Genomic DNA, 14,894 nt, shown 5'->3' on the forward strand with positions numbered 1-14,894 from the left:
GAAATGAATGGGAGAGATGCACAAGAGACTCTTAGTCTCAGTGGGGGGTTTTTCAAAAGGGAACTGGACTTTGTTTTTCCTGGAAGACATTTTGCTTCTCATCCAAGAAGCTTCATCAATTCTGGCAGGATGGTGAGAGGAGAGGAAGGAAACAATCCTTCCATTTCCTCCCCCCCCCCAATTATCCTGCCAGAACTGATGAAGCTTCTTGGATAAGAAGCAAAACCTCTTCCAGGAAAAAGAGACAGTCCAGATGCCTTTTGAAAAAAGGACGTTTGGGACAACCATGACCCACCCGGATGACTGAGAATCTCCACAGACAGGAGACTCTTAGGCAATCACATCAATGTAACTTGTGCACATGGCCTGTCTAAGGAAGTAAGTCTAAACCATGAGAGAGAGGTTAGGTATACGGGGACAGCTGCACCAAAACTAACAGATTAGTTTCTGCAAAATTTACTCAATTCTAGGGTGCCTGTGTATGTGTACTGTATTTCTGAGATTTCACTTTCTAAAAGATTATCTATATTTGTAGATTAGAGTGAAACATATTATGGAACTTATAACTGTTCCTCTACTCAAAGTTGCACACGTTTTCAGGCAGCAGAAACCTTTATTTGCAGCTTTTGACATGTAAACACATTACCATCCACGAACATCTGTTGGAATTAATTGGGGTTTTTACACTAGATTATCTCCTTTTGAAAATTGCCTAGCAAAGTATTATGCTAACCCATATAAAATGACCTTGTACTATTTTGCAGAGCATAGCCCCTGGACAGATGAGCTAGCTTTCCCAGATGGTGCTTTGCCTATGTGTTTTACTGGGAGGTTTTATTTTCTCCTTGATGGGTTTGAAATGCACAAGGAAAACCATTTTGCCCATCTATCTACATTTGAATAGAATACAAATTGACTAATACAGAAATATTTTGTTAAAAAAAAAGTAAATAGCCCCAAACTGCCTTCACATTCCATTGATCAGCTCAGTCAGCAAACTTTTCACTACTATCCTTAATGGCCTAAATATTTTGGAGGGAAGGATGCTAGAAGTGAAGATTTATTTATAAATATATATTAAAAAGTCATCGTGCCAGGATTTCAGTTGGCAGTGATAATTTGTTTGGCAGAAACCAGTCCCCTGCTTTTTGTTATTATAATTATTCTCCTCACCAGAGAAAAAAACTGAGGGGGGGGAGGAGAGAGAGAGACACACACACAATGAAGTCTCACCTAATGAAAAATTGTCTCAAGTAGAAAGGGAAGCATCTGATATATGTTTATCTCCAATTATTCCTAGAATTTTCCAACAAACGATGAAGCCAAGCTATATGTCCTGAAGTGAAGGGAGAATTGAGTCAATGGAAGTTTGGCCATCATAAAGATGTAATGGTGGAAAAGATATTAACAATTAATGCTCTTCCTTTTATTCAAAGTATAGAAGAGGGGTCTTCAAACTTGGCCCTTTTATGAGTTGTGGACTTCAACTCCCAGAATTCCTCAGCCAGCCTGGCTGAGGAATTCTGGGAGTTGAAGTCCACAACTCATAAAAGGGCCAAGTTTGAAGACCCCTGGTGTAGAAGACCTGCCTCGTGTGGAATCTGGCCATAAAAACCTCATTGTTTTATGCTCTACTCAGGCAGAATCCTGAGTCCCAATCAAATGAAAAACACAGCTGAACCATTTTACCTCTTCAGAATGCTAGTACGATTTGGCCATATCAAACTCCCTATCAAAAGCTAGTCTTCTCATTTGTGGAACACCCAAATAGCCCGGAAAGGAAATTCTTAGGAGTTTTGATTGCAATGAAATGTATATGGTCGCAATTCTATGCAGGCCTAAATGTAGCAGCAGAAGGAACAAATGGCCTAATTTGTCTAAAAAGTGCAAATAAAAGCAATGGCCAAAAAAGGATAATATTCGTAACTCAGGGTTGAACTAAATGGTTCTGAGTGAACCAGGCAAAGTCTGAGTGATTCTATTTACCAAGGAATCTCCATTGGCAGAGAGCGGAGAGTGGATTATAGCTTGCCTCAATTTTGTACAAGTGCAGTACAGTAAACAAAAGTATTATTTTTGTATCAGGTAAAATATTACCCCTCACTAGTTGCAGCTAATTACCATTTGGGAGAAAATGTCCTGATATTTTCAGCCATGAATCCGCAATATAAGATTCAAAGGATTTGGGAGAGGACAAACTCTTTCAAGTTTCTTAACCTCACAGTTAAGTCTTTTATTTATGAAGCTCACTGGAAGAATACTGTAATTTGTTTTCCCCAAATATGCAGAGTAAAATGTGAGGTAAACTGAGCACCTGCCGATTCCAAAGCTAACTGAAGTGTTCCTGGGATTATACTGTAGCTATATACGTGAACTGAATGTATTTGGTGCCACCTTAAAATTAGATAACGTTAGTTTTAAAGGATGTATAGACAGAGGTGATACAATTGTAAATTTAGTTTTTCAAAACATGTTCGAACCTTTCAAATAGACGGCAGTACAATAGCATAATGTGATATCTAAAAGTCAGAAGATTGGTCAGCAATATGCATCAGAAAGCCATCTGCAAGATCAATATGAATCTGGGGAAGGAGATTGTGCCTCTTCCCAAATGGAAAAGATATAATGGAAGAAATAGATGGGAATGAAAAACGGAGAAAGAAAGACCTTTGCTAACTGAAAACGCAAAGCATTTATTAAGACTTATTTTACTATATCCTTAGTGAAAGGCCCTGTTTTACTTTTTAATGTACTCCTCTGCCTTTTAGAAGCAACCCATAAGTTTAGAATGAACAGAAGGACTTTTAGGATGTGCATTTTGGTTTATTTGCTCAATTTTTAGCAATGAAAATTAACATTTTAGCAGAGGAAACACCAAGTGTAATAATTGGGCAGTAGCTTTAAAGACAAACTAAGTAGGTGACTAATTGGTCTTTTTCTCATTAGAGCTCTTCAGTGCATTCATTTCACGGATTTGAAGGTACCTTACTTAAGAGTAACATTAAATGCCAATAAATTTGTAATTGTTCTGCTGCCATTTCTTTAAAGTAAACAAAAGATGACATTAAAAAAAAACAGAGAGGGGAAAGAGAAAGGGAGGGATGGGGAGAGAAGAGGCTGTTCTCTGCTCGTGTGGCTGAGGAAGGTTTGAATTGCTCTACTGTTCAGCGACATTACAGCATCAGTCAGCTGTCATGAAAGGAATTGCTCATAAAAGCATTAAAGAATAAAAAAAGGGAGACAATGTGGAGCAGGGGCACAAACAGAATAAAATGCCAATATCCTATCTAGCTTCTCTTTCCTGAGGCAAAAACAGTCACCATTTGCAATAGGTGGCCACAGGGAGAGGAGGTAGAGAAGGATTTCCTTCCCAATCCCCTATTTTTGACTGCAATTCTTCAGACACTTACTTGGGACAAAACCTCACCAAACACAAAGCTGGTTCTTTTCAAAGAACCCTGTTTAGGATTATGCGTCAATAGGGCCTTCCACAGCTCTGCCTGCTAGCGGTAATCTGGGCTCGTCCTATTCTTTACGTGCCTCCCTAAGACAAATAAAACAAAATCTGAGGTAGAAATAAAATGACGGGCATTTTCCAGCCAGGCAAATTTCTAATGACTGTGGAATGATCACATTAAAAATAAAACAAACAAAGCCATCAAGGAAACAGAAGAGGCCACAGCACACATAAAAACAAAGGGATAACTTTTCATTTGGTGGTGAAAATGCAAAGCAAAGAGAGGAAGAGAGGTGCCATTTGAGGGTTCAATTTTTTTCCTTGCTTTCTTTTTTTTTTTTTGGTCTTGTTTGGTCGCTCTCTGCTGCATTGCTGTAAACAGCTCTGCAGCCCCTAAGCCAGTGGTGGGATTCAAATACGTGAACAACCGGTTCTCTGTGTGGATGCCGCTTCCGGAAGTCCATTCTGGGCCTGGGCAACAAAAAAATTAGCTACCGGTTCTGCCAAACTGGCGCGAACTGGCTGGATCCCACCACCGGCCTAAGCTCTCTGTGGCCTACAAGTATTCTGTGCTAATGATGCATTGGGAGAATCAAGATGCTACCTTAGCTGAGATTAAAAAAAAGTTGTATCTTGTGGTCTAAGGTAATTTGCCTCTCAGAGTCCTAATCAGATCTTGTCTCTGACTATCCCAGATGACTCGACAATTCAACAGAGGGACTTTTTTTTATTGTCTGTGTGCTCTCTACTGACTTGTCACAAAATTTCTCTAGGACTAAGGACTTTCACACATGACTGCCATGAAAATTGCCTTGCTCCAATTTGATCCCCAGTATTGGTTAAAAAGAAAGAAAGAAACGTTTCTTAAACACTGGGATACTTCTGCTGTATTTTCAAAGTTTTAGAGATTATCTTTTTTTTTAGCACGCTTCAGCTTGCTCCTTAATACATTCAAAATATTTCTCCTTGTCATTTTTCCCCAACCACTGAGGTAAACATACATATTTAAGATAAAGTAACCTTGAAGCCTAGCCTATTAAATCTCAGCAGTACATAGTGCTTTCAACACATTCCTTTGAGGTACTGTACAAATCACAATCACTTTCCTGAGTTTTTTTTCTTTTTTTTTCTTTTTTTGCAGACAGAACAATAAACAAAACAAACCGCAGAAATTAAAGTCCAGATTACCATTACCCTGTTTTACCTGTTCTTAGTTTAATACTGCAGAACAGAACAGGATTGAGGAATACTGTTGCTTTTAGACTAGCCAAAAGAGGGGAAGAAGACCAAAAAAAAAAAAAAAAAAGCAGAAGTAAACCAAAGTCACACCTGGTTCTCTGTCACAACACAACTGTTCATGTCTTTAGTCCCATAAGATTTTGAAGTTAAAGCTCTTTATATTAGCACATGCCACCAATGTAATTGTGAGGCAAAAAAAGAGGGGAAAAAAATAAAAGTACCACGTTAGGCACTTGACAGCAACTAAACCCAAAAAAACAGCCGAATGAATCAACACACAGGGTTCATGTCCTTCTAAAAAAAAAAAAAATCAACCCTCCATGGTGAGAGTGTGATGTCTAGTCTGAACGGGGCATCAACAGACTCCACCTCTCATCTGTGGCTTCGCAGATCAATAGTTCTCCTCAGATGCACTATTCCTTCAAGCCTAAACCTGGCTGTTTAGATGCAACATGATTATCTCCCCACCCCGCCCCCACTACCCTCCCACAATTTCAACACGACTGAAAAAGGGGTTCCGTGCCCTATATAACAGGTTTGTGTGTGTACGTGTGTGTGTGTGCGCGCACCAACATTCATTACATTTTGTGTGTGTGTGTGTGTGTGCGTGGGTTTTTTTTTTGTTTCACTTTTCTTTCTTTTTTTAAAAAAAAGCGAGAGACGACTTGTCACTGACTGCAACCAAACATTTTGTTCCATTCAACATATGTATCGAGCTCCTTTGGAGAGATGCTAGGCTGTATTTTGCAAAAAGCCTTGTCGAAGTCTTGGTACGTGACAGGCCTCAACTGACTGGGCATAAGGGCTGAAAGGTCTGTGGCTGGCATGGCATGGAGAGGGCCCACTATGGCTTCCTGACACAAATGAGCCACGTCGAGTCCAGAAAAGCCTTCCGTACGCTGGACTAGCAGTGCAACCTCCTTATCGCTGAGGCAGTAATTGTGCTGTGAAAGCAGCTGTACTATTATCTGGTGCCTGGCTGTGCTGTCAGGAAGTGGGATTAAAAGTCGTTTCATGAAGTACCTTCGAAGAGATTCATCTATTTCTTCCGGTTTACTGGTGGCACAGATGACTACTATTTGGTCCTCAGCAGAAGTGAGCACGGTGTCCAGCTGCATAAGGAACTCAGTTCTCATCCGACAGACTGGACTGTGCTCTTCACTCACTTGGGATGAAAGGAGCATATCAATGTCACTAACAAAAATCACCGAGGGCTGTCGACACCTTGCCACCAGGAAGGAAGAGTGAACAATTTTTTCTCCTTCTCCTAACCATTTTGTGGCAAGAACAGAACCTGTGAGTTTGAAAAATGTGGCACCCAGTTGGGTAGCTATACATCTCCCCAGTAATGTTTTGCCTGTGCCCCGAGGTCCAAATAAGAGGATGCTCCGAGGTAGAGCAGTCAGCCCATTAAATGCATCTGACCTCAAGACTGGCCATAAAACCTCCTCTTTAATGACAGCCTTCACCAAATCTAGTCCAGCAATGTCATTCCAGTCCACCGGTGGCCCTTGGTTGATAATCTCATTGGTCACAAGGTCCATGAGGTGCGCATCAGTGTTCTTCAGTTGCTCGTCCACAGAGTGGTTGGATGAGGTAGCTGCACGAAGTCCTGGGCCTTGCATTGGATGAGGAAGAAGCTGCCTATGTTCTTCGCTGTGTTCGTTCATGACGGGAGAGCTGTACTTCCCAAAGGGCTCACTTGCTCTGGAGCCAAGGGAATTCTTAGCAGAACTATAGGAAGGGGGCGTCAGAGCCCGACCGGACTGGTTAAATTTCCTTTGCTGCTCAGAAGCCATGATTTGTTTGGTTGGCTTAAAGCCCAAGGAGGAGGATTCAGAGCTTCGGTCAAAGCCATTCCCTCTGCTGGCATTGGAAATGCTGTTGTCAGGCATCCTGTACATGGGGCTTTGTGTAGATCTCTGTTGGCCGTAGTTGTAATTTCCATAGCTGGAGTCCATTTCTCCTTGCCCTGCCATATAGAAAGCTTTTCTCTTGAGAGAAGTTGCTGAGCTGTTGGTCAGGGCTGACGGCGCAATGGGCGTTAACCCATGACTCTGGTAGGTGTACCCAGGTACTGTGGTGGGCGGGAGAGGAGTCGGGGCAGGGATACCTGAAGGCAGATAGGCTGAAGGAGGTGGTGCTCCACCAGGGCTATAGCCAGGCCCAACAGCACTCTGAGGGGGATAACTTGCTGGTGGGTAGCTATAACCGGAAAGGTTAGATGTCCCATTGTAGCCTGGCACTAGGGCTGGTGGTGGTGGTGGCGGAGGGGGTGGCTGTAAAAGCCCAGAGCTATGCAAAGGAGAGGGATGAGGTGAAGGAAGTGCAGGTGCTGGCTGGCCACTGTAACTTGTATGCAGGTACGATCCATTATATCCTGCAGCGTATTCCTGAGATGGGAGCCCTGAATGCAGACTAGGGACTGAATGACTTCCACATGTACTACTTGAGTAACTAGGTTCTGTCAGGTTACTTGCCACCCCAGGTGAGCTCCCTATACTGGCAGAGACATCTGCCGGAGGGAGGGCAGTACTTACTCCAGCTTTGCTGGCGGCAATAACATCTGGGACACAGTTCATAGGATAGACACTCTCAGAGTTCAAAGAAGGCTGCCAGGGCTCACTTTCGCTTTTGCGACCATTCACCAGCCCTGATGGAGGCTCCACATAGTTACCCAGGATGGGACGTTCGGCTGGCCCTTCCAAAAGGCCGGAATACTTTTCTGCATATTTCTTTAGCAGATTTGAGGCCGTCAGAGCAGAGATGTCATCGTTAGCCCAGGCATACTGGTAGGTGCGCTGAAGATGTCCACGATAAGCTTCTACCTTGTGGGCAGGAGAGCGGGTGGTTGAAGTGATGTCAAAGTGCTGCTCTGGCCACTGGGCATGTTCTGGCGTCCACTGCATCTTCAAGCCTAAGGGTTGGGGAGGGAGGAAAAGCAAAATTAGCCATTAGATTTTTTTTTTAAAAAAAGACACGCGTATTCAACTTGAGTTCTCCATTTATATGCAGAATTGCAAAGTTGAAATCAACAGATGACATGCAAATGATCTGTAAAAGAATAAAAGTACTGCCGGTGACTCATTTTTCTTTGGGGGCGTGGGGTGGGGGAGAAAGGATATAGCTATCCTTCTAATGCATTTTGCCAACTTGGAAGGGGGGAGAGAGAGTCAAAGAAATGATTTTATCCAGCCGGATTTGTTTTAAAGGGTCACGCATGGACTTTCTTCGTATCCCAAGCGTGGACCTGCTATTAGATCATCTGCTCTTCGACATCTAAAACGTACCACCTTCCCTCATTGCATTTTTAAATTTTGATAGAGGAGGAAAAAAACAACCAGCACCTTCCGTGAGCTACAGCTGACAAATCGCATCTAGGATACCTTTCTTATTTGGTACTGAACACCTAGTTAGCACAGTGTAATGCACCCTGTGCAGAACCATATGACACAGACATAGCAGGTCACTCCATAATCCAACTCTCATCTAAAGCGGTCCACGATAGTTTCAAATCTGCTTCCTGGAGTGCAGCAAAGCAATCTCCCAGGCAGCGCTCCATTGCTTTCATCACACAAACCCTACAACTTGGTATGAATTACAACGGGCTTCTCTCTGCATCAAGAGTTCTGTCGTTGAGGCTCTGGAAGGAAGCAGGCGGGGGGGGGGGGCGTAGAAAGAGCAAAGCCCAGCAACACTTGTCTATCTTCTTTCTCCTCCCATTCCCTTCCAATTCCCCCCAAACCAAGAGGGAATGGGGGGAGGGGGGGGAGAAAAGAGAAGTAGATGTAAGTCAGTTACTAGCAGTTTGAAAGGGGGGCGGGGGGGGGCAATGGAACAAATGCTAGCTACCAGAAGAAAATCAACACTGCTCTGACAAAATGAGCTTGCCAAAACAGAGAGGAAATTATCTTAATTTAGATTTGGTTTAGTCCTGTACCAGACATGTCAGGTGGAGTTCATCAGAAAAAAAAATCCTTTAGAATACTTTATATCCTCTCTCTCTCTCTCTCTCTCTCTCTCTCTCTCTCTCTCTCTCTCTCTCTCTCTCTCTCTCTCTCTCTCTCTCTCTCTCTTCATATTCTTTTGAGAACAGGCATCAGAATTTCATTTAATGTGTGCCATTTCACAGAAAAAGTGGCAGTAAAGTTTATCTTACTTTATCATCTCATCTTATCATATCACCTTAGACTTGTTCTGCCTAGTAAAGGTAAAGGTAAAGGTTCCCCTGCACATGCGTGCTAGTCGTTTCCAACTCTAGGGGCCAGTGCTCATCTCCGTTTCAAAGCCGAAGAGCCAGCGCTTGTCCGTCTCCGTGGTCATGTGGCTGGCATGACTAGACGCTAAAGGCGCACGGAACGCTGTTACCTTCCCACCGTAGTGGTCCCTATTTTTCTACTTGCATTTTTACGTGCTTTCGAACTGCTAGGTTGGCAGAAGCTGGGACGAGTAACAGGCGCTCAATCTGTTATGCGGCACTCGGGATTCGACCCGAGAAACTGCCGACCATCTGATCAACAAGCTCAGTGTACTAACCCACTGAGCCACCGCATCCCTTGTGTTCTGCCTAGTAGGCAACACTAAAACAACATTCCTTCCTTTCCTTTTTTCCTTTCCTTTCCTTTCCTTCCCTTCCTTCCCCCCTATCAGATGCTCAGATAAAAAGTCTCAGGATACATCAAACATGGATGACAGAGTTTCTCTGATAAATTACTACTATCTTTTACTTAACTGCCTGTACTCTTCCTATTTTGCGCTTCTTCATTTAGCTCTTCTTTGCCTGACTCCAGCATCTTGGCGTGACTGTCTTAGCCCTGCTGAGCTAGACCGAACACAACATACAGTTTGGCAACAGAGTGGCATGTTTATTCCCTGCTGAATCCCTATTCCTTGTTTGCACATCCACTGTACCAGACACAGGAAGTTAATTAGCAGCATGATGCTGTGCTAATTGTGTTAATTTACAAGGTTTTAGTCAAAAAGAATCATGCCAGGGCTGGCACTGCTGTCAGGCTTCCGGCTTAATGATTAAGAAATACTGAAAACAAGGTGGGAAGAATTGCAGTAATTACACAAATAATTAATAGAGCAACGGGATTAATTTGTAAATATATTGTATTGCAATAGTGCGGATATGAATTTGGATTATTTAAACTGGAGGCTGTTGACAAGATTCACACAGGTATCCTTTCTCACTTAGTCCAAGAATTTAATAACATAACTTAGATCCAGTACTGAAAGTTTTACACTGTATGAGATTATGAATCCTGAATCCTCAGCTTAGTTAAAAAAGATGGGACTCAATGCAATATGTTTATTGGGTTCGTGAAAGCTATATTTTCAAAAATTTTAATTAAACATAATTTATAGAAGCCTCTAATTTCATTAAGAAATTGTTGGCAGTTTCTTCACAATATTTCACATTAAGTTGGAAAGAGCAAGAAAAAAAAAAATCCCAGCAGGGTATTTATTAAATAGGGGAAAAAATAGAAAAGAGACATGAATGCCTTAACCTCATAGTTCTTTTTAACAAAAATCCTTCTTTCATGCTTACATCTTTGGAGTTTTAAGTTTTCAGAAATTATAAAACACAAAAGGCAGAAAATTCAAGCTTCTAGAATAAAGCTTCTCTTCATTGATAAAAATAAGCATCATATACAAAATTTGGAAAGAGATCTATTCAGCTGCAACCTTGCTCTATAAATCACCGGAATGTAAAATTTCTCTGAAAAATTATTTTCCCCATATTTGAGTTTTCACATAGGTCCTACCTACTATTTTATAAAAGGAATCTAAAGTGACCAAACTTTGGTACCTTTTCCATTTATTTCAGAAACAAAGTCATCCTGCATATGATGTGCCAGTTTGAAAAAGTACAGTAATTCCCCACTTTGACTCAGCCAACAGGCTATGCCTTTTTTTTAAACTTCTCTGCAAATAATCCTGTAACTGTTACTAGTCTCTCACATCTTGTGTAAGAGTTTTGCTTCACTGCTCCATGACTAACTCAGTAATACTTGAAGGTTTTCCAGCAGGAACTGCTTGTTTCAGGTTTTCCTTCAGGGATTTGGATCTGACTCTCCCCTGACCATTCCAACATCCTGAATTTGTTCATCGTGCATTCTCCTTAGATTGGCCTCTACATCTGGGATCATTGTCTTGCTACATGATCTGCGCTTCAGCTGATGGGTAGGTTGTAGCTTGACATTTTCCTGTAGAATTTCCTAGTAGAAAGTAGGTTTCGTGGTTCTGTCATGTTGTACATCATCCGGGCCCTAAATCAGCAGAGTGCATCCAAATCATGCAACTACTTGAAAGCTGGCATAACATTCTGACTGACTGCTTTCCATGAAACACAATGATACCCATCTAGACCACAAAGTACCACTCTTGCGTCATCGGTCTGAAGACTCACCTAGGAGCTTTGGAGCAAACTTGAGATGAGCAATGATATTTTAATGAACAATGGTTACTGTAGGCGATGACAAGGCTGAGCCCGAGGGAGGGGTCATACACGTCATAAGTCAGTAGTCCCTTCGGACCTGCAAGAGATCTAGGTACAGCCCACCTTGAATTCCTTTCTATTCTTAGAATAGAAGGAATTTCCCTTAACAGTCACCTGGCAAAATGCTCGTAGAGAACTTAAGCTTGCAATAAATCTTCATACTCATTTGAACTGCCTGAATCTCCTGATTTCCTGGGCGCCTGACATTAATCTAAGCCTAAGGAATTCAAGGTAGGCTGGACTTAGATCTCTTGAAGGCACGAAGGGGCTCCTGACTTATGACACGTTTGACACCTCCCCCTCGGGCTCAGCCTGGCCATCTCCTATATCTTCTGCCTTTTTAATTTTCCTTGAATCCCATTTTTATCCATCATTTTTCCGTGGTTGAGTCTTGAACATTGACTTAAGCTAAAGCAAAAGTGATGCAGAACACTATTATTCTGGGGCTTCTAATATTTTCTAGATTATTTTAATCCTATGCAGTTGGAGTGATTTTGTCAGGACAATAACTTTTGGGAAAGTTCTTTGTTATCTTCTCCATCTTTGAATTGGTGGAGCCTCACAACTGTAGAATTGTTTTTATAATTTTTCTCGGACTGAGAGGGATTTAAAAGAATCTCACATTTTGTGGAATTGATTCAGATTTATAAATTCCTTGAATTTGGAGCATTATTACTTTTTCACATTGGTATACTGCAAATTATTTTTTTTTGTGTAATAAGTGAAACAATCAGCAAGCTCTTTGTTTAGTTATTCTCTACCAGTTGGACCTACAGAAAGCTTTGGTTATATTCAGTGGTAAAGATCTGCAAATATTCAGGAAATGTGAAAGAGGTCAAATGCTTTTTTATCAAACGTTTTGTTATTCCGCAGCTCATTTTTTTTTTTAAAAAAAAGCCATACAGGAGCTAAGAAATATACAGCCGTCATGAAACATTTAATGGTTTCTTGCAATGCAGTAAAGATCTGAATGCAGAGAAAAATTATGGAGACAGACTGAAAAATATTACAGATATTTAGCTTTAAAATTTTCAAACTGTTCCACATTCATCACCTTGGAGTAATGTATAACACAGGTATTCCTATATACTGTATTTCATGTAAAATCTGAATTCACAGATCAGTCCCTAGATAACAAGCGTGGGTTAATGCAGCATCTGTAAGGCGTGTCCCTGTGTTTGTGGACACTTATCCTGGTGCTTATCTGCCACCTATTCCCTACTTGGGTTGTTTTTTTACATTAAAACATTATGTAAAAATACTTTATTTTGAAGAATGCCTCTTAGGATGCCCCTTATAAATCTGACAGGTGGCTGAAGTTGTGCTTTGTGCCTGCCTATCCAAAACAAGACCACATTAAGTAAAGAAAGGGAGGATGGCCAACATTCTGATATGCCAATGCATTGTCACTAGCCACATTCCCCCTAAGGTCTGTTCTGTGTATAGGCAAGGCCCACAGCAGCCATTTGTAGTGACACTTGTAATATATACTGCTCAAAAAATAAAGGGAACACTTCAACAACACAATGTACTGTATTTAATAGTAGGATGTCTTATCTTGTGTTCCCTTTATTTTTTGAGCAGTATACTTTCAAATTTTCAAGTGTGCCCACCAGGGCAAAAAAACTTGGGGATCTCTGAAATCTCTTCTAACAGGAAAAACTATGAGCATACATAAAGCTGGGTGTTTGTGTGTGTGCAGATGCATGCTTTCTATAGCTATCTTGTATTCTTGCACGACTGACAAGACCCAGTCTGTTGTGCTCTTTGTGCCACCATATAAATGGCGCTATTTTCAGCCTGCAGTCTCTGATCACTCTGTTTCCTGTTATATAGGGCAGACGATACTCTGCCTTCTTCTGTCTTAGGCTGTGTGAATGACATGTTAAACTCCCTGTCTTTTACGGCTGTATTCCCTGCATAAAGAGTAGGGTAATTCAATAGGATTTTTTAAAATATTTTAATAGGGTAAGAATTAGAAGCACTTACTGGGTTTACCCTCACTTCATAGCTGCCTGTGGCAACAATTTTAGTTGTGTTAATAGAGCTTGATTGTATCTGATATTCTTTTACACATAGGGAAATACAAAATGAACGAAGATTATTGGATATAAATAAGTGGAGGAAAAGTGGCAAGCAAACATTAAGTTAATGGCTAACTTGGTGTAAAACAGTCTGTCTTTCTCTGTTTCACACACACACACACACTTACACAAACACACAAATTATAATGCTAAAATATGTATTATAAATTATCTATTTTCTTAAACCTGATCCTGGAAAACAAGTCAGGTATTCATTTTCTAGCGTAAAGGTTCACATGCATCAAAATTATTTATTTGGCATAATTATTAGTTAGCCCATTGGTTTCAGATTGCTATCCGAGCTGTGGATCTGCTCTCCGCACAATACAGTAATTGAAAGTTTATTTATTGACGCACGCTAAGTACCAGTGCATTTAACAAAGGTTGTAAAAAGCAGCATTTCAGAATTTATAATATGAATTTAAGGTAGAGGGCCTGTTCTCCTAAACTAAAGCGTAAACTTTTGCTCTACTAGTTGTACTAATTAGTTTTATTTGAAAGTTAATGTTTAATTACAAAATCATTATCTATTTTAAGTGGTTTTATTCCAGCATATGCAGCTGCACCAAGGCTGGCAGATCAAAGATTAAAAAGAAAGAATATTGTGGGATAAAGCTGTCATGGTCTGAAAAAAATTGGCAAGCTCCATAATTATTTTAAAATAAGTGGTAATAGTAACTGCTGTGCTCTCAAGTAATTTGTACTGAAACAGAGATCAGTGCAACTAAATTTGTATCAGTAAATTAATATTTGACATCTGACATGGGTAGTTTTATTAGTATACCTCTATTTGTGATAAAAGAAAAAACAAAAAAATGATACTAAAGACATAAAATTGGGAAATATCCTCTCCAAGAATAAAGACATGCAAGAGTTCAGTTTTGAACACAGAGTTCTAAATTACTTTACACATGATATCATTAGCATATGTAAATAGTTCTACAAAAAGCTTTCTTGTACAAATGAGGGTCCATTTTTATATTTTTGTTGTTGTGCAAATTAAAATAATCAGAATTGCTTCAAATCAGGGTTTCTTTCCTTTTGGTTTTTTTCACCATTTCATTATCTATAATTTAAAAGGAAAAAAAATGTCATTTCAGAATATTTTACGGAATTTGCACGAATACCATATGCAGAGATATGCCAGAAACTTTATAAATGTTTCCTGTCCACTGCTTTAAATTACCTCTAAAACTTGTCAAGGTTAAAGAAAATAAGTTTTAAAATTATAGCACACCTGGGCTTCTGTTAGGCAAATGCAGATGGACAGTATCTAACACAAAAATAATCCAAACTGAGAGAGAGGGGGAGGGAGGGAGGGAGAGGGGAAGAAGAAGAAGAAGAAGAAGAAGAAGAAGAAGAAGAAGAAGAAGAAGAAGAAGAAGAAGAAGAAGAAGAAGAAGAAGAAGAAGAAGAAAGTTTTTGTTTTCTTTTGTTTTGAAAGGTTAGTAGAAATTAGTATAATTGTTGAGTTACTTCTCTAACCATCTACGCTATTTGTCGGTGCTTTTATTCCAACTCGTGTGATCAAAGGGATTAATTACTTTTCAGATTAACAATTAAGCCAAATATATTAAGATTGGCCACTCCAGTAGCAAAAGAAAACAAA

At 40.4% G+C, this 14,894-nt stretch overlaps 1 protein-coding gene across 2 annotated transcripts in view; it reads right to left on the reverse strand.

Moving 5' to 3' along the window:
• Positions 1 to 224: 224 nt before the first annotated feature.
• The window catches only part of FIGN (fidgetin, microtubule severing factor), a 139,541-nt gene continuing 124,871 nt past the window's right edge, over positions 225 to 14,894 (reverse strand). For both annotated transcript variants that reach the window (XM_083353814.1, XM_083353813.1), the window contains exon 3: positions 225 to 7,613. In XM_083353814.1, the coding sequence (XP_083209940.1) occupies positions 5,365 to 7,613 (2,249 nt within the window). In that variant the 3' untranslated portion in view covers positions 225 to 5,364. The remainder of the gene's footprint in view (positions 7,614 to 14,894) is intronic.

The sequence above is a fragment of the Vipera ursinii genome (assembly GCF_947247035.1).
Source record: "Vipera ursinii genome assembly, chromosome: 1".
Taxonomy (NCBI): Eukaryota; Metazoa; Chordata; class Lepidosauria; order Squamata; family Viperidae; genus Vipera; species Vipera ursinii.